At 41.0% G+C, this 20,173-nt stretch overlaps 1 protein-coding gene across 6 annotated transcripts; it reads right to left on the bottom strand.

Moving 5' to 3' along the window:
- Nucleotides 1-201: 201 nt before the first annotated feature.
- NFYB (nuclear transcription factor Y subunit beta) lies at nt 202-19,013 on the bottom strand. 6 transcript variants are annotated; one of them, XM_062589320.1, is made up of 8 exons: nt 18,901-18,986; nt 12,224-12,409; nt 8,831-8,924; nt 8,175-8,305; nt 5,977-6,174; nt 3,939-4,020; nt 834-913; nt 202-640 (listed from the first exon to the last, which is right to left on the bottom strand). In XM_062589320.1, the coding sequence occupies exons 3-8, from the start codon at nt 8,922-8,924 to the stop codon at nt 608-610; spliced, it is 618 nt and encodes a 205-aa protein (XP_062445304.1). In that variant the 5' UTR covers nt 12,224-12,409; nt 18,901-18,986; the 3' UTR covers nt 202-607. The 6 variants fall into 6 exon arrangements, with proteins under 6 accessions (XP_062445304.1, XP_062445315.1, XP_062445348.1 ...); XM_062589331.1 differs by lacking the exon at nt 18,901-18,986 and adding an exon at nt 9,988-10,156; XM_062589364.1 differs by lacking the exon at nt 12,224-12,409 and having other exon boundaries at nt 18,901-19,013.
- Nucleotides 19,014-20,173: the final 1,160 nt, after the last annotated feature.

The following is a 20,173-nucleotide window of genomic DNA, read 5'->3' as shown; positions in this document are numbered from 1 at the left end:
AGATTAATTTTTAATTCTAAAGTTACAAAAAAAAAAAAAAAAAGGTTGAGTAGTTGAGTTGCTAGTTTCATGAGAAAAAGTCCCTTTCAAAATTTCAATAAATACGTTGACATGTAAAGTTAGTTGAGGTTGTCATGCAAAACAAGTTACATAACCAAGACCAACTCAATCTTTATAATAAAGGCAACTTGCATTCAAAAATGAACTTTACCCTTGCAATTTTATTCAAAGGGTAAACATGAATTAACCCAGCTGTTTACCTGAATTACAAAAGTAACATGATTCAATATGAAAATAAGAAACTGTCTACAAATCTCTGACAGTAATAAATTGCAATATACAATGCATACAGGAGTTATACAGAGCAACAAACTCTTGTACAAAACAAAAATACTTTAATACCTTTAAAATCCAATTTTTTTAAAATCATTCATGAAAAAGATTTGAGTCAGAATTCACACCTCAATTAGTCAAGCTTCAGGTAGCTACATTACAGCTATTTAACACACAAAGAGATAAATCTCTTCACCAGTCATTAAAACTGTCTCTTCGTTAGAGTTCCACAGCTTTTCTGTCTCATGTTTCCAGACCCAAAGTTTTCTTCAAATCACGAGAACTGAATTTGTTGAACACCAGAGATCTAGAGAAAGAAAATGCAAGCTTACATTCAGATTAACCTTTTCTGAAATTGCATCGCAGTTAGCAGCCTTGAAATGTCACTGCCACAACAGCCAAAGAACTAAATATAATTAATATTCATATCTTTCAGAAAAGGGCTGCTGAAATATGGTTTGAATTTTAGTAGCAAAAATGATGATGATAGGATACAGTACCTGTTGATAAGACGTTGTATAAACCATAACATTTTGCTGTTGGCCATCTGTAGTTATTAAGCCTGCTGGCAACTGGTTAGCTAAAAGAAAAAAACATTTTAAGAAAGTTAGAAAAGCACTGCAGGATACAAGGAGCCTTATTTGAAATGTTTATTAACATTAAATAACATCTGATCCACCCAGGGATGATGGAACAGTTCCTCACAGCACTATAGACCAAACTGCTAAAGTCATATTTGTTACTAAATGTTTCACGTAAATGAGTTTATTCCCATTCAAACTTTAGAAAAATCCAACTTTATTTTGCAACAAATAATCTAAAAGAAAGATTGCAACCTGTTTTTCACTGTAGATATTGGAGGTGAAACATACATAGCATTGCACTGGGGGCTGGAGCAGAGTTTGCTTTTTTGGTGTTCTAGAACTTTACTGTCCTGACTGCAGGAATTTTTGTAATCTCCAACATCCAGTATTCTGAGAAACTTGAAGAATTCCAAGTTGATTTTGTTTAGGCATAAGGTTAGTACTTAAGAATACATGCACATGAGGAACTCAGTGCAGAAGTTACACTTCTCTGAAAGAAGGTATGTCAGGGACTCTCTCTTGGGGAAGCACATGAAAGGTGGCAGAGATGAACATAGGCAGGCAAAAACCCAAAAAATCCAAAACAAAACCAAAAAATAACAACAAAACAAACACACATGCACCACCAGAGACACAGGAAGCCAAAAACCTGACATTAGCCTGGATGACTTCAGCATGCCCTTCAGGGTACTGTGCAAGAGCTCAGAATTTCATATAGGGAAGAAGAGGGCAATAAATGGAGTAAAAAGTACATCTGACATTTCAGAGACAAAACACCACGAGTGATGGTCTAAGATAAATCCTCAGTCACAGGTATATTGAGCTCTGTGGCATTTAGAGTAAATATGTTACAAATGCTGCTTGGAAACAAAGCAGCAAAACTCTTAAGTAGTAAATTCAGCTGTTGCAGCATAACGTTCTCCACCTGGAGACAAACAACTTTAAAAAAAAGTATGGCTGTTACTATATATGAATAAGAGGCAAAACCCAGAAAAAAAAAAATCTCATAACACAATAAAATCCTAACAGCTTCAATTTGAAGGCTGATGTGTTTTTTTTTTTGCCTTCTTCTTAGTAACTTTCAACAAATAGAAGCTGCGTGGCAAGAGATATTAAGACCATGGTCAGAAATGGCTCTGGCAGTTCTAAAATTTTACTGCCCTTCAACGTGAATGTCTGCTGCCTAGTAAAGTTCAAAACCAGGCCTATGACCTAGCTGTGGAAGGATGAAGAGCTAAGGCCTATGCAACTGTAGTGCAGCTATTACAGTACTACTGCAATAAGACCACTGCCCTGAACAGATCTGTAACTGTGCCTATGGAGAGAAACACCTGCAGCACCCAGCAAAATCAGTTATTTCACAGAAACATCTCCTTTTTCCTTTCCCTTCTGCTACTGCAATGTCTCTGTGTCCTGCCAGGTCTTAAAACTCTCTTCCAAAGTTGCTCTTTTCAAAGTGCAGCAAATTAAGGCTTGTTTCGCATAATGCGCTGAGGCTCCAAGGCCTAGGATATTTGAAAAAAAGCGAGTAGCAGTGTATCTTCAGCCTTCTGCCACTTAACGGGGAGTGTATCAAATCTGGGAAGAGGACAGAGGAACCACAGACAGAAGGAGATACCCTTCTTCTAGTTTGCAGTTTCTGGTGGATATCGTACTTGGGTTAAATAAAGCATGAGCTTCCCAGAAGCAGAGAAACTTCTAGGGAATTTGTCTCTTTGCCCATTTGAAACAAGGCACGAGACAAAGACACAGTCAAAAGTTTCCAACTATTTTCTCCCTTCAGCTCTTGAGCTGCAATTTAAAAGCCTGAACAGTAGATCAGAAGATGATACACAGAACAAAGCTTTTAGAAAAATATCTATATATTGATAGGACAACCTTCCAAGCTGGCCAGCCTTCCAATAGTTCGAGTCCAGAAACCATTAGCTATATACCCAAGGCAAATAAACTGGGCTTATAGCTGTGTTAGTGCCCTACTGCTTCTGAACCAGTAAAGCAACTAGATGTAAGTTGAGTACTGATAGAAGTGTACTAGTTATATTTCCTAATCTTCAATTTTAAAATTAAAAGAAAATGTAATACTGAAAAAATAAAGCTTTGTACAAGCCCCTGCAATATCTGGGTTTGGATTCTTAATTCCCAAAGCTTTTCTAAGCTTATCTTTCAGGCTAGGAAAGACTAAGAGTTTGTATTATGTTTTGTACAGCCAAAGTCATCAATATGGGGAGCAAAGTGTGTTTCAGGACCTGAGTAGGTTGTTTTAGCCCTCAGGTTTCAAATTTTTGCTAGTTCAGTAGTTTACCAATGATTTTAAAACAGAAGATTTATTGAATACTTGGAAAAAAAAATTAATTGAAGGCTATGACAATAGCTATATCTCCTAATTCTTCTTGTACCCGGTTCAAGATTATTAGTCCTTAGAATTTACACATAGTCTTTGCCCTGGGTTTTTAGGAATCCAGCATCAACAAAATTAGAGCCATACCGAAGACCCCACAAAGATCAGGTCTTATTTCACAGTTTAACAAACAAACAATCTCCCCCCACCACCAAAAACACACCACCAAAAACCCCTGTAGTGAAGTTTCAAGTCATCAAGTTGAATTTATTTTGTCTTCCCTGACAATCTTGCAAGAAGAGCAAATGTGTAGCCACTAAAAAAAAATTTTGCACTTTTCATTATAATCTTTATTTAACTCTAGAGAAAAAACACTAGCACTAATTTATGCGTCTAAAATTCTTCCACAGTTAACATTAACTGTTACTAGAATATACCACCAATGTCACCATTTACCACTATGCTAGTTCATTCTCACTATAAATTCTACCAACTGTGGAGGGTTTAATCACAGCACAGATTATGCTCTAAACATCTCAAATGTAAGTCTCACTGGATCATGTGCATCATCCGGATGGTCAGTCTAGAATGTGTTCCTCAAAGAAGAATTCTTATGTCTAGAGGAAGTGTTCTTTCTAGAAGAAATGTAATAGTAATAAAATCATTTGAAAAGCATTACTTACTAAATGCTTCCTCTGTGAGCTCCTCACTTAGACCATCTCCAGTTGTAACTGTTCCTCCAATTCCCTTCTCTCCTTTCATTGCCTGGAGAAAATAAAATAAAAAGTGTCCTTATTAGAGTACAGTCGCTTGAAATTGTTTTGGAAAACCTCTAGTGAATGTTCAGAACTTGCAGAAGAGCGACTTTGCTGCCCTAGAAATTCTCAATTAAAGATTCGTAAAATCAAAACAAAGCAAAAAACTATCATTTCAAGGATGTGCACAGTATATAAGTATGTAAATAGCCAAATTCCAATATAGCCATATTCCTCAGAAACAAAAACTCTGCAAGCTACGATTGTGTGCTTCTATGAAAGGCTTTCAGGTTATGCAGAAAGTCAGATCTGTAGTAAACAAGAAGGAACAGTCAAGAGTGTTTACAAGAAATTACAGAATCTCAGAACGCCTGATAACGTGCAACATTTGCTTACGAACCATATGCAAGTGTCACATCATACAAATAAGAGTTGACATTTAAAACCAAGATATTGGATTTCTCTCCCTGCAGCAACCACTATGGCCAGAAAGAATATCAGCAGAGAAAGCCAAGGCTTCCAGTCATCTCAGCACACTTTCACAGCTATGAAGCTTTATGTTTTATGCTTTTAAGTAAGAACACCTAGGAAAATAGTATAGCTATGAAGAGCGTCCTCTGCAACTGTTTGATTAAGAATAAATACACAAGCTACAGAATGGAAATGTTTCACTACATACAGTACCCTGTAGACAGAATAGCTGGAACGGAGGTTTAAAACTTATGTGTAAAACAATCCAATCCAAGCATTTAAAAGCAGACCCACTACTCTGCTACTACAACATGCATATCTGCAAAAAAAATTACATTTCAGAATGAAAGTAAAATAGATCCACTTCAGACTTTTCCAGAGAGGTACTGCAACAGGTTTGGCAGTACTTGCAATTTTAATTAAAGCACACACAGCACTTCGACAGCATACACAACTGCTAGACTGAAGTGAAAAAAGACTGTACATTGTAGCGATTAAACTTCCATCTCCTTTTTATTCAGTTAAACACCCTCTAATGCTCCGTTACAGCAAACGACCATTTAGGGGAAAGGACGCTTCATGTGCTATCAAGCAAATTAAACATCGCTACCAAGCCTGATCCTATTAATTGAAAATGATGGTTTACAGAATAAAGACAGTCCAAAAAACACCTCTTTCTACAGCAGTACCCAGCTTCACTCATGCCAATAAAACCACGCAGTCATACCGACAGAGTGATCCACTTAAAAATACAGTATTTGTTTGGGATTCTTTTTGCAGGATTGTATTAACCCTGAACAATTTCTCCATTCACAGTTGTGTGGAAGAGAGGTCACTGGATAGAATTGCCTTGGTCAAATTTCCTTTGCCAAATCTGGTATTTTGAGGTAACAGAGTATCCAAGTAAAGAGGAAAGAATGCATAAACCTAGATAGGAGGGAAAAAAAAAAAAAAAAACAGAACAAAAAGCCCCAAACAGAAGCAAGTTCTATTTTAAAAAGTTTAGGCTGCTCTAAAAAGTAAGTCACCTTCTGATAGAGCAGAAGTAAAGAAAACTGCTTGTATTACATACCTAGCTTGTCCTAGATATCAAAAGCAAACTAACAGACAGGCTAAAATCCAGATAAATAAACCATAGTAGCAGATAGCTCCTTATGTCACAATAATGGTTCACATGGAAAGCTTTTGCTCTTGCAGATCTGAAGCCTAGCACAATAGTAGGCATTATGCTAGATCCTCAAAAGGATGCAGTTTAGCAGAGTTTTATTAATTGTACCCAAAGACTGAATTAAGTATTCATAATTAGCACCTTTAAAGAATAGTATGATTTACTACAAGCAACACATTAGAAAAGTTACTCAGCTGAAAGCTTTAACTACTTTGAAATAGCAAGTCTAATCAAAATGCTTACTTACTCTATTTTCCAGTTATAATGGCAGGGAGCTAAGAATAAACACAATCCGGTTAAATCAACAAGGAAATACACTTTACCAACCTCTCTGAATTTTTGGAGGTACAACTTCAAAGGTTCAACATAGCTATCAAATCCCAGGGTAGACATGGCAAAGAGAATATCCTCTCCATTGATGGTCTTTCTTTTCTCTTGGTGACACCTCTCACTTGCTTCTGACGTTATAAAGCTGATAAATTCACTTACACACTCTTGTACGCATTCCTTTGCATCCTTAGCAATCTGATAAGGAAAAAGTATTACCAAAGTATTATCATCTTTAGAAGGAAAGCGATCAACTCTCAAAGACCTCACCTGAAGTACAGATTAACTAACAGCTCCTGGAATTTAGTGTTAGTTGCATGCCCTCAACTCTCCTGGCCCTTAGGTGAACTGCCTTAAGTTCTACTGCATCTGCAGATTCCTGAAATATCACCTTAAAGTATGCCAGCATGTACCAGATCCTCTGCCATCAGCCCCAGAAAAATACATAGACAGTAAAGGGAACATCCCCAAACCTGATAATACTACCCATTTAGGCAGTACCTGTATTTGAGGGAACCACTGGATGTCATCACTGCTCTATGTGAGCACAGCTGCAACACAATTTTAAAAATTTTACTATTTGATTATTTTAAATTTTACTATTTCAGGCAGCACAGCTAACTGCCAAGATCTTCTGAACTCTTAACTGTATTCTGCACTAGCTTCTATGCATAGATGCAGCACAGGACTGTGTCTGGATTTGCTTACCTACGTCTTCTCCTTAATCCTGTTCATTGCAATGTCATAGCCCACTTTCATTTTCCTTTTAGTACAACCAGTGCAGTGCATTCCCCCAGGTTGGGCAATGACAGATATTTTTATCCTGACTGGATTTCAGGGACTAAAACATACGCCTAGCTGTAAGCCTCTCTAACACTTCAATATGCTGGTATAATTCAAACGAATAAACATATATCCCAGGCAAGAATGAAATAAGTAAATTTGATTATGGTTTTCAGTTGGACAGGAGTAATTTACCTGACTTAAAATAACACCAAGTGTTGCTCATGATTATTTGGGGAGTTAACAGGAGCCAACTGAAGGGTTAAAATGATTAAGTTTCTTATTCTTGAAATGAGAACACATTTGTATTTTAAAAAAGGCAGAAACAGTATCTTCACTAGTTCTGATATTTTCAGACTCATATGGCCAGATTTTCAGAAGTACTCATCAGCCAACAACTTCCCTTTCAGTTTTTCACAAAAACCTCCCTGATTTTTAAGATAGCTTGGCATCCCATATGCTAAATTCTTGAGAAAAAAAACTCATCTTAATTGCTAAGAATTTATGACAATATGGACTAGCGAAGAGATTTTTGCAGCAAAAAGATATAAATTTAACACCCAGAAAACCCTGAACACTATCAAAGTACAAGCAGATTCAAGTAAGATATCTCTTGCTTCTATTTAGAGGGATCTATAAAAAATAATATCAGCTTTACCTAGATGAAAAGTTCACGAGGCAAGAAGTAATATTGGAATACAACAGAGAAACAGCAAGTACTATCTGAATACTCTACAACATTTTGATCTTAGCAATAGCCCTGCAAAAGTTTAAGATAAACAGATAGAATGTTAAAATGCTTATACAGTTATCAGATCAGCAGAATTGATTACAATGTCTGCTCCTAGAAATAAGAGGTAAAAGAATTCCTTCAATATCTGGCCTTAACAGCTACATTGTGTAGGGTAGGCTTCTTAGGTCATCTTGGCATTTGGATATGCAAAGACTCAGGCAATGGAAAACTGTGCCCTTTCCTTGAGATTGAGGAATTGATTTTGATTTCATCCAAAATGATTCACTTACTCCAGCTTCTAAACACTTCAACAAGAGTAGAAGATTAAACTTCACAGTAAAGAATTGCATGGAAAATATTCTTACTGATAGGGGATTGTCACCAAGTCTGACCTGCTGTACAACTTCAGAGAACACGTCTTCCAGAAACAATGCTCCTGAAAGCCCTATGAAGAGCATAGTTGTGGATACTGGAATTATGGAAGTTATCAAAAGCTTTCAGAAGCCTGACAAAAAGGGACTTGATCTCAAGCACCTTCTGCTTAGATTCTTCTTTATTTGAAAGGCTTTCCCCCAATAAATCAAGATAATTTGGAAAAAGCTGTTGTTCTACTAGCTCAAATTCACTTAGAGGAATGAATGAAACTTATTAATGTACTTTCTTTAGCAGATAAGGATATTACCTTTCCTGTCTGGGGTATGGCATTTTTCATTATCCTTGCCACATTTGCAATTGGAAGATATATATCTTGTTCTCTAAAACTCTCTTTTGAGCCATTTGTATCTTCATGATCATTCATGCTGTCCTCTGTGTCTAATGAAAATAAGAAAAGTTAGTAGAAATTGTATGTGATACACAACTACACAACGTGGCCACAATTAAATCAAGCTTAAAATCTTACACTGAAGGATTAGAACTTTTGAGAGACCAAAATATTGTAGAAATAGAAATAAAAAACAGATATAACACTAGGGTACCTAAGAGGGTGTTTTATATCATCTTTATCATACTATGTACATAAATAAATGTAGTTGCTGACTGGATTTATAAATGCTATTATAAACATTTCTCTTCCAACACAACATCATTATTAATATGTCAAAATAAAACTTCTTTCCTAAAACATAAAAAAAAATATTTTTTTTGCAGGGGTTCAGTGTCAACATTGAAAAATCCAAACCTTATCTTCAAACTGCATGAGAAATGTTTTATACAGTGAGGTATTATGAACACAAACAACTACAAATTCCTGGCTTTACAGAAGACAGCAAAGAACTACACTTCAAGTGGAAGGAAATCATATATAAGAGAAATAGTAGTATTTATCATGTTTCTTACCATCATGAGGCTGTATCACATAGTGACTGCTGCCAATGTAATCTCCAGCAATTCCTAACTGAGAAGCATCTGTCGTAGAGCTATCACCATCCATCTATAACCAGAAGAAGCAAATCTTTTAGATACCTGGGGTTTTTTATACCTTAAGTGCACCCATTGCTGAAAAACAGCACCTTAATTAACTTTGAAATATGAGACCGATTTATATAAAGTATAAGCAAGCATCTTGCCATTTGAGAACAGTATATTCTCTTTCATGGTTACTGAACTTTAATTGTTTTGACTTCAATCAGTCCTTCAGATTTAACATACTATGAAACAATTCCTGCAATGTACTTCTTTCATAAGAAAAATGCTAAATTAAAGGAACAATCATCATCTCAAGGAAGAATAGTTTACTGCATTTCATTAACACAAAGGTTAACACTTCCCATAAGTTTTCTTTATGGAACAATCTAGAGCCCATTCCCAGATCACACATCAGGGTCAAACATTTCAGCTTTATGATTAAAAAGCAAAATCATAGTCACTCATACACTAAATTGCAAGATCATGCTAAAAATGTGACGTGATTAAAAGCAGTTACCCCCTTCATCTTGGAAAGTAACTGTGATAAGTAGATTTCCATTCTTTTTCTCGGCAGAAATTTCTAAGGTGACTTAAGACTATTCTTATATGACTATGAATTGCTTCTGACATCACTCTCTGAGCCTAGGACCAACTACACTTCATCTGTGAGTCTGAGCTCAGTTGAGTCTTCAAAATATATAGTCTGGGTTAAACTACCTGTTAGTTGCCTTTGAAAGTGAAAGCAGTGAAACTATTTTGTGGACCTCCCCCCAAATTCACCTGGAGGCACAGGCCACGCACAGAAATGTCCGATTCATGCAGCGCACACACATGTACATCCACACACACACATCCACATACACACAGCAACCTTGTGTCATTCCCACCACAGTCTGATCAGAACAAGTCATGGCATTCGTTTTTCTGAACCTCCTTCTAAAGTCAATCCCAGCCCAAAGCCCACTGAGCATCTTACCTACACAAAGTGCATCCTTCACTCACCATCACCCTCCAATCACACCACTTTTGCCAAGCCAGCTGACAAAATTTTTCCTAGCCAAACCTCAGCACCAGCTCTGCATCCTCACCCTCCTCGAGGCACCAGTCACTCCCAGGGGTCTTTAAAGTCGTGTTTTCCTTTGCCTTCCATGCCTCCATCCTGCCTCGCTTCTCCTACCGCTTCCCTAGGCATCCTTCATTGCACCTCTTGCAATACGTGGCAGCTCAAGAGAAGTCTTCTCCTTGTAGCTTTAAAGACTGGTTCACAGTTAAATAGGTAATTTAAGTACTGGTAGAAAGAGGGAGGCCAGAAGAGCCAGCGTTTCCCCGCTGGCTGATGACCCCATCCCAAAAAACCCCAGGAACCTTCTAGGAGGCACCACTTTCTGGCCCCGGGAGCCCTGAGAGAGGCCTGCCCATCCTATCCTCCCCCGTTCAATTATCAACGATTTTGGCAGTCATTCATCAGTAAGTCTCAATCATCTTTCTTGCTTCACAAATAAATAAGACCACAGGTCCCAGGTTTTTCACAGCACTGCACCAAACTACAGTCATGACCTAGAGGCTCTTCTGCAATCTGTTTTACAATTTGAAAATGCTAAGCACACTGCGCTTCCTGTTTCTGTGAAGGCCAAAATATCTATTTCCCTTAAAAGTTCATACCTGTTTAGTATGGCTTTCCCACAAGCAAACAACAATTTAATACACCCATATTTTATCACCGTATAGGTACACATGCATTTCTGCAACTGCAGACACTAGCCCATGTTCGCCGTTACTGTATCACACTTGGCCTTTTTACAGGCATAATGAATTCTTACAACCATGATAATCAGTTGCTCAGCACAAAGCTTACAAAATCACGGCAAACAGCTCCACTTTGAAAAGGGTTACTTTAGCAGTGCCAAATATGAATTTGTATTCGACTCTGCAACTTTTTTAAACTTCTGAACAATCCTGGCATTTTTTCCATTTGCAGATGCCTTGAAAATTAGTATATTAAAAATAAAACTTTGTAGAACATGTAACTCCCATGTGTCACAATTATCAGCTTTCTTTTTAAAATATAAGATTGTATGTTTGCAGTCATGTGCTTTAATATTGCTGCTTTTGGAGAATGGAATTAATGCAGAAACTACAGTGACAGGGACTCTTAGCATACTCAGAACTCTTTCAATGTTGGCTCCAACATCCAAAGATTTTTTTGAACCCATTTAAATGAACAGCACCAGATTCACCTTTATTCCAACTTTTCCTGGCTATGTTTAACATCAAACAATTTATCAACATTCTGTTATTTACTTCTTTGCTTGAAAATTAGCTCCTCTGTTCCCATTCTACACTTCATTTAGTTCTACCTTCTCCTGACCTGCACTTCCCACCCCTCCCTCCTCCTCCAGCGGTTGTTTCCAGCCAGAGTGGTTGGCCTTACTGTCAAAATAGTGAGATTATATGCGATGATATGTAAAACCTGATTGAACAACTCCAACCTCCCCCAGCTGTCTAGATACCTCAGGTGTCTTTGGAGGAGGCAGCAGTAGCAACCTGTGGTCCAAAAGATAGAGGTGAACAGGAAAGAATACAAATACTCTGACAAATCATTGCTAATTTTGTCAAGTCAGTTTGGCTACATGGATTTGGGGGGAAGTTTTGTTGGTTTGCCTTTTTTCTGAACTGTAGCGTGGTCATTCTCAATGCAACTTCACTTGATTCCAGACCAGGAAGAGGCAGAGGGAAAGAAAGGCAATCTTGTGCTATATTTACACCTGTCCGGAAACATGAGTAATTTAACCTCTAACTTGACCTTTGTCTGTGGCTAGAAGTACTATGTTTTGCTTGCAAACCTTTAAGCAACATCCAGGACTACACTTGGCCACAGATGCACCAGGAGCCTGAATACTGTTCACATTCAGGACACTATTACAACAGCTGGATGTAGCCTTGGGTGCTGTTCAACAGAAAAACCTCTTCGACCTTTTCTTCACTGTACAGAGTATTACACACATGCATGCATTGCTTCTTTGAAAGGACTTCTGATCCTTTTTCAGAGGCTTTTGTAAAATGATTTCACTTTTTACATAGCAGCTTTAGCCAAAGGAAGGATAGTGTTTTAAGTGTTTGCTTCCCATGTGCCAACCTTCATGCAAATTGCCTTTGTCTGTATTTGCAAACTCCTTGTGGAGGTTTAACTTTGCTTTTCAATTTTCCAAAGGGTCTGCAGTCTGCTTACCCAGCTTGCTGTAATCATAACTATGATGGCAGCACTGCATGAATATCATAGTCCTGTAGGTCAAGAACACCCAAATTACCAGATATCAGTATTACCACAGTTTAAGACACCAGGTTTTGTCTTCTCCTCCACACTGCTTAGTTCCATCGGCCTCTGCTTGCCTCGAAGTTAGAAGGACAGCAGCTCCATCACCTCTCTCTGCTCCAGCAGGAGGGACAGTGAGGACTGTAGTATCCTGGCCTAGCCTTGGCCAGTGATAACTCTTCTCCTGGTGGAGCCAGCTGTAGGGGGAACGGAAGGAAGTTGTTCTGTAGGGGTAGGAAATCCCAGCACAGGCTCCACAATGGAATGAAACTCAAGGACACACAGGGGACTGCACAGAGAAACAGCAAAGAAGGGGGAAAGAGAACTCTGCCCCTTATCTCCATCCCACCCACTCATCTAAAGGATTTAACTATAACTGCAAGGATCACAAAAGGTTCAAGTGACACTCATCACTAAAATAGTTGTTATCGATCTTTTCCTTCCACAGTTTGAGGCAATTATATTCTGCAGCTTGGTAAATTCCAACAGCTACCTCTTAAAAATCAAGCCTTTTCTTTGCAGTCCTGTTCTCAGTTTTGGCTCTCTGATCCATGCAAGAATTTAATTTGGGATTAGGGACTCCACAAACTTCTTCAAGCGTTAAGTGCATTCAGCCACAGATCTATTATAAATATCTTGAGGTTTTGAGGTTCCCTCCCCTTTTTTTTTGGTCTTCTATGAAACATATCCTCTGCAGCATTTCCTTCTTTCAGGATTGCAATATTCTTCAAATTTCTGCAGTGATGTGATAAGTCACCCATGCTGCAGATTACTCAAATCTTAATCTTTATTATCAAATCCCAGGATATTAGGAAATATTAGGAAACAAAAACACCTTTGGCTCCATCTGCCTGTTCATTAAGCCCACTCGTCTTCAAAAGACAATTCTTGTCTGAATCTCTTCTAAATGTCTGCTGCATCTCTATAGAGTTCTTAGCTTCATTAGATTAACACATCCTCCAAGTACCATCTTTGTTTTTATTCTTCTTTTCTGCAAGCTCATTTCCATTTCTACCTATGTGTTATCTGACCATCAGTGAGACTGAGGGAAAGCTTATCAATATGAGGAGTTTAAACCAGCAACGAGGTTAACAAAATCTAATAAAGTTAGTGAAAGGGCTTGCAAAAGAGACAGGTATATCTGTCTCAGATAAAGAGACTAGACACCAACAGCCTAACATCAGCTGAAGTTACTTCTGTGGGTATCACTTTAAGAAAGACTTTTTAGCTGCCAGGATGACCTTGGGAGAGCAGATTAGAGACAGCATAACTCCTTTCTACATACCACCTAACGCTTAGCATAACCAGATCCTAAACTGGGATCACAGGATAATTCAGGCTGGAAGAAACCGTGAGAGGTCTGTAGTCCAATCTCCTGCTCCAAGCAGGGTCAGCTCTGATATCAGACCAGGTTATTCAGGGCTTTATCCAAGCTGGTCTTTAAAACCTCATGCTCAACCTTGCCAGGAGCCTGTTCCCCTTCTTGACAGTCCTCACGGGGGGAGGGAAGGGGGGAGAAGGGAATGGCATTTCTAAACATTACTTCAACCTGAATAAGTTTCATGGAAGCATATCAGTCAGATTATTTTCAACTGTTATTTAATTCAAATTTAGATACAAGTATTTGAAAGTAGTAGCTTCACTTAATACACCATCTTGTCACTCCACTAGTATTTTTTGAGCCCTGTGGATGACAAATGTGACCTTGTCTAAAAATGCAGCCACTGCTATCCTAATTATCTCAAATAACAGTTACATGCTCAGGTATTATATGTTTTAAGTATCTGAAATTTAAACTATGAACACAACCATTTAAACCGCTACATATTTGATAGTGAGTATCAACCCAGCACAATGCCCATAATACATACAACACAGTCCAATGTTGAGAAAACACTACTGTAAATACACTCTTGCTAATTAACTTCCTTTTTAAAAAAAAAAAACCTTCAGTCCTACTTAAGTTATTCTAAAAATGCAACAGTACAATGTAGCATAGAAACGATATTCAACCTACAATAACTGAAGTTACTGGAAAACTGGAAAGACAACAGTCCCTCTAAGACTGGCACTTTTCATAGCAAAAAAGCAACTTACTTGGAAGGAAGCAGATGCTAAATTTTGTAAACATAAATTCTGGAAGATCTAATCCTCACAGGTCCAGGAGGCTAAGTGTTCTGCTCAGAGCTTACGTCGGTTCCCAGAGATATTACAACTGTACTTTCAATAAAAAGATAACTATTTCAAGATCACATACCCTATTTGCATGGGAATTTCGGCAACCAGATGTTACAAATGTCTTTTATACAAGACTATCTCCTGCATCTCTGTGGCTACTGAATCCCATGGCAGGGGGGATGGGCTTCCAATGCACTGATTTAGTAGTATGTTCTATGCAAATTTGAAAAACAAACAAGCAAGCAAACAAAAAACACCCCCCAAAAAATCCATCATGCAAGTTGCTAACTTCAGCCTGTTCCGGAAAACACTAAAACACCTCCATATATACACACACATATTGACTGAACCAAGACTAAAAACTAAGCAAATAAGCAGTGACAACATGTCAGTCTGAAGTGACCATGCCATCATCTGATTTTATCAGTGATGAGGGAGAGAAAGCAAAAATCACAGGACACTGATCTAAATATTCAGTGATACATTGCAAAAACCATTTGACTACAAAGCAGCAGCACGAAGGCATGGGTTGGCTTGGGGGGGGGTTATTTTGTGTTTTTAAACTCTGGTAGAGAAGAACATTACTAGGAAGACTCAAATTAACAGATCCAGCAAGAGTAACCAGAGTAATACGTTAAGAGGGAAACATTTCAGAGGAAGGCATTGAAGAAAACTCAATGATAAGTGGCAAGTGAATGTACATACAGCTTAACACTGCCATCTGGTAGAAATTTTTTCTGGGGGTTGCTCAAAAAAAAAGAAAAATCTCCTGTCAGCTGCCCACAACTGAGACTGTTCCTAGAATATATCTATGCCGAGCTAAGAAAACCTCAGTATCACTAAAATCAAACAGGATGCAAGAGCTACTGAAGAGTTCTCCTTAACAGAAGAGTATCTGGGGCTCAGCTAAATCGTAACTAAGGAAGAGTACAAGCCCAGAAGAGTTAACACTGAGGAAAGGACTTAAACACAGATCAGTAAAAAGGGCAGTATTAGAGCAAAAGATTTTTGCCTGCAAAACAGGGAAATTACCCTTAGTATGTGCCTAGAATACACAAACAGATGCTGCATAGCCTTTCTCCATCTCAAGCTCCTCTATTCCCTCATGTTCAGTGTTTTTGCCAACAGCAGTGTAACATTAGCAAAAGCAAACTGATGTTAAAAGCACCCGACAGCTTCACCAACACTAGTCAGCATCTAGCCTGTACCATGTTTCTGGACCAGAGGAAGGAAACCCTTCCCTTACAAAACCCACACAGGGCCTCATCAGCCTTCCACCTTGCCTCCCTCTCTGTCCCCTCCTCCCATCCCCATATGCTGATATTATCAGCAATAACGCCAAAAATTATGTGGCTCATTTCACAAGCCCTAGCGTCACAGGCCATGAGTTGCCTCCACTCTCCTCCCAGCACAGCTCCACCCCTACTGAAGTAACTGCCAACTCCTTACTATGCTAAATAACTGTTCACAAGTAGGATTAGTTGCAATAAGGGTGGATTAACAAGGTATACATTTTACCTCAAGTATGAGTGAATTAGTACAACAGTGACAACAGGGCAAGCAAAAGGAACTGTCTTGCTTTCCATCATCTCTCTTTTTCGGCAGTAGAAGAGATAAAGTAGAGAAAAACTAAGGAATTCAGGCAGAATAAATGCTTTTGCAGAAGCTGACACAAAGCAGCAGTGCTGAAGAGACAGCACCAGCAGCTCTTTCCTGCTGCAAGAACACTGACTACAAGGGCCATATTATTTCCTATATTCAGGTTTTCATATTGTCCTAGATTAAAAAAAAAAAAAGTTTTTTTTTTTGGTCACTGAAGATAGTTTAATAAAACAGAGGATTTTTTCTTTATAAAATTACTAATGTTTGCAGACAGCTTATCTCTTCCTTTCATTGTGGTAGTACCTCAAGCATGTCCAGAACCATTTACTGATCTTAGGTAATAAGGCAAGTAAGAGTTTTTAAAAGGCTAGTTCAGGACAGGCCAATATTTTCAGTCAGAATTATCAAGATTGCTGACACATCATTTTATTCTAACAGTACTGTCTATACATGTTGTTTAGTGTGTATATACAGGGAAGTTTTTGTGCTTCTATAAACAGTCTGACATTAAAATGTCAACTTTTAAATAGCATGATTATAGAAAGCAATACTACTGAATAATCCTGAAAAGAGAAAGTCAATCTTTTTCTAAAGCAAAACTTGAAGTTAAGTCACATTGCAGACTTGCATTTTAAAAACACTAAAGGAAAAGCCTTGAGAGCTTTACCTTTTTAAAATCTTGACAAAGCCAGATGAAATTTCAAAGTAGTTTCATATTTCATGTTTCCTGTCTTCATAGTATCTTGAACAGTCTTTACTTCTCAAATTCTGTACACTGCCTACCTTTATGTATTTATTACTAGGAGTGAGAGGTTATTAAACTTTGAACTGCTGTAATTGCCAAATATTTAAGTCTAAAGAGCAATATCCAGTATTCTTAACTTCTTTTAAACAGAATTTCATAGTTGCAAACGCTAGCAGCCAAGACTATACATAACCATCTGATCTATGCAGGGCATAAGCAACTCAGGCAGACTCCACAGATAATGATTCAGGTGAAATCATTCTGAATCTCTGAGAATTAGAGATGGGAGATGGATCTTCCTTGAACATTGTAACTGTCAAGCTATAGGCCACATATTGGGGAGAGGGGAGGCAAAGCAATCACTAAGCTTATTGTTCAGGAACACCATGCTAAAGATTATGCATAAACATCATTCCTGCAAGCCAATTAAAGCCAGACTGCAAACAGTGCCCAAAGCATCTCCTTCCATCTTGTCTCTCTTTTTTTTTGCTACTGCTTTGCCTGAGTTTCTTCTGAGACAGCAGGAAGATTATTTTCTGTAACTGCCAAAAACTTCCATCCAGCTCAAACAAGTTCCTGCCACTCTGCCACCTCCCATCAGTGAGGCAGACAAAAATTATGCCATATAGGAGAGCCTACTGAAGGGCTGAAATCCAGATTTCCAGCTCCCCAACCTAGAAATGTTCAGGTTGCTGTTGACAGCTACTGTGTTCTCCCCAAACCAATCCAAAGCTGCTAAGTAGTTTTTACAGGACAGTTATTCGCAGCACAAAATCTTACCCATTAAGCCTCAAAAACTGGCAAAGCCAAAAGTTGACTTTTGTTGTTGTTGTTGCTGTATTATACTTTCAGAAGGATCTATAATGTACAATTCCTTAATGTTGCATTTCTTAAAAGCTACAGAAGAGCTGCCAGAAACCCATTATTTTCCCCTCCAACACGGTTGCCTACTAATACCCTACAGGGTCTTCCCTCTTGAGGATCAGCCACTGCACGACCTCAGTTACGCTGCAGCAGCTGGCACACTGAAGCATGCCCAAAAAACAAGGCGACTCGGTTCGCTTACCCAACCCAGAACGGTTTGGCAGATATTAAGAAATTCCCAGATCGCTCCTACGTGTCATTAGCGTTACTGGTTAACCTGTCTATGGCGCTTTGTTTTCCCAGCCTAACAAGCTCATCGATTACACACTTCCTGATTTTTTTTCTTTTGTGTGCCCTTCAACGATGCAAACCCTGCTCAGGTCAGGGGCCGGCAGGAATCTTCCTACTCAACCCGACAACCTCGAGGCGCTTCCAAGCACGCCGAAGCGCCTTCCTTGCACCTGCAGCTGCCCTACCCGACTGCTGTCATTCACCGAGTTTCCCCGAAATCGAGCAAGGACGAGGCTCTCTCGGTCTTTTGGCTACTTTTATTGTCGAGCACCTGGCGCGGCAGCAGCCGCCACCGCGGCCGCGGCGGGGCCGCCCGAGGCCGCACACGTGCCGCCTGCCCCCCGCACCCGGGGGCTCCCCCGGCGGCGGCCGCGGCGGCCCTGGGCGTGGCGGCGGGGCCCGGCCGCGGGGGAACAAAGGCGGAAGGCGCCCGCTCGCCTCGAGCCCCGCCACAGAGCGGCCCCCGCCGCCGCCGCCGGGGCGGCCCGAGCGCGGCCGGCGCACAGCGGCGGACACCCCCCCCCGCTCGGGAAGCCGAGCTGGCGCCCGGGGCCGCCGCCGCCGCCGCCGGGCACCCGCGCCGCCTCCCCGCCTCCTCCCCCCACCCCCCGCCGCGCTAGGCCACAAAATGGAGCCGGAGCGAGGGGACGCAGCGCTCCCCGGCCGGCCCCAGCGAGAACGGGGGCACCGCCGCGGGGCGGCTGCCCGCTGCCCCCCTCCCCGCCGCCGCTGCCACGCCGCCTCCCCCCTCCGCTCCGCTCCGCCGCCTGCCCGGCCCGGCCCCGCTCTGCTCCGCTCCGCTCCGCCGGGCGGCCCCGCTGCCTCCGGCCGCACAAAGAGGCGAGCGGCCGGCGGCGGCGGCGGGGCCCGGCGGCGGCTCGCCCGCACTTCCTGGTGCCCGCGGCGGCGGCGCGGCGGCGGCGCCGGGGCCCGGGGAGGGAGACGGACATTTCATTCGAGCCTGCAGTGGAACCGGTTACCAATCATTGGCCGGAGCCAGGCACAAACCTCCAGTGCGGCCCTGGTTGGCTCCCTCCGCAAATCGGCTGTTTGGTTGGACAGAAAATGGCTGCGAAGGAACCAGTCCCAGCGCGGAGCCTCGCTTCCCGCAGCCGGCCTGCCCTCCCTCCGCGCCGCCTCCCCGCCGCGCGCGCCGGCTCTTCCCCCCAGCGCGCCCCCTCCCGCCCAGCCCTCCTCGCCTCGCCCTGCCCGCCTCCTTTATGCGGGTCGCTGCCGCCGCGCGGGCCCTTTCCCTGACATTTCATTTTCATTTGGTCAGTGGGGTCGCTCCCTCTGCACCGCGCCCCTTCTGTATTTAGGACTACAGCAGGAGTCAGGCTCGGCGCTGGAGATTAAAAAGCGCCATCACACCGCCCGGCGGCTTTGCTCTGTCCCAGGTCTCGCACAGACCGGCGGAGAGGGGAGGAGGTTCATGGAGGCCGGCAGCAGACCCCGCGACATAGCTCCCAACCGACCGTTTGGTGGAAGGCAACCCTGGCTGAGAGGCTCTGCAGTTCGGTCTGGCCCTTCCCTTCACAGACGACTCACCCCAAGCCTGAGAGGACCGTCTCCCTCTGCTAGCTGAGGGTCTAAGGAGCCCACCTGCCCTCCGATTTCAGGCTGTGGTGTGGTTCTCAAGAAACAACGGCCTGTTGGGTGGAGATAATGCTCGGACTGACTTCTCCACTGAGCTTTATAAGCCTCTCTGTAAAAACGTAAATGGAGTGCTTCATAGTCCACCAATGCAGCCATTCACTAAAATCAGAGAGTGATTTTTCATGTAGGTGAAAGCAAAGGCATTCCACACACCTGCCATCAACTCCCACTTGTTTGCAAGGCCTACTGTGGAGATAACAAGAATGATTTGTACAGCTCTTAACACCTTGTACTGATCTTCATTACCTGATGGTCTTCAGTATTTTACCTAAACTGGTAGGAAACTCATGTTTCACAAAGGCCTTTGTTAACCTTTTTTTGCTCCAGTTAATACCAAGTATAATCAGTACATTCTTCTCTAAGTTTTCTTCTAGTGTTTGAATTTAAACAAAGCAAAACTCGGTAAATCTTACTCATTTCCACTTGGTTTCACATAACAAAAATGTTAATTTCATGTGGTTCTGATAGAAAGATATCAACTTCTCTCAAAATATTCAGAGATTTGGACGGAGTTTCATGTTTAAACTGAAATGTCAAATGAAACAAATTTTGCATGATCTCTAATTTTCTCTGCAAATGCTATATACAGCTTGATTCTGCCCCCTGTGTATAGTGAGCTTATATT

The sequence above is a fragment of the Rhea pennata genome, chromosome 1, assembly GCF_028389875.1.
Source record: "Rhea pennata isolate bPtePen1 chromosome 1, bPtePen1.pri, whole genome shotgun sequence".
Classification (NCBI taxonomy): Eukaryota; Metazoa; Chordata; class Aves; order Rheiformes; family Rheidae; genus Rhea; species Rhea pennata.
The sequence above is the reverse complement of the archived record's forward strand: the minus strand, read 5'-3'. Positions and strand labels throughout refer to the sequence as shown.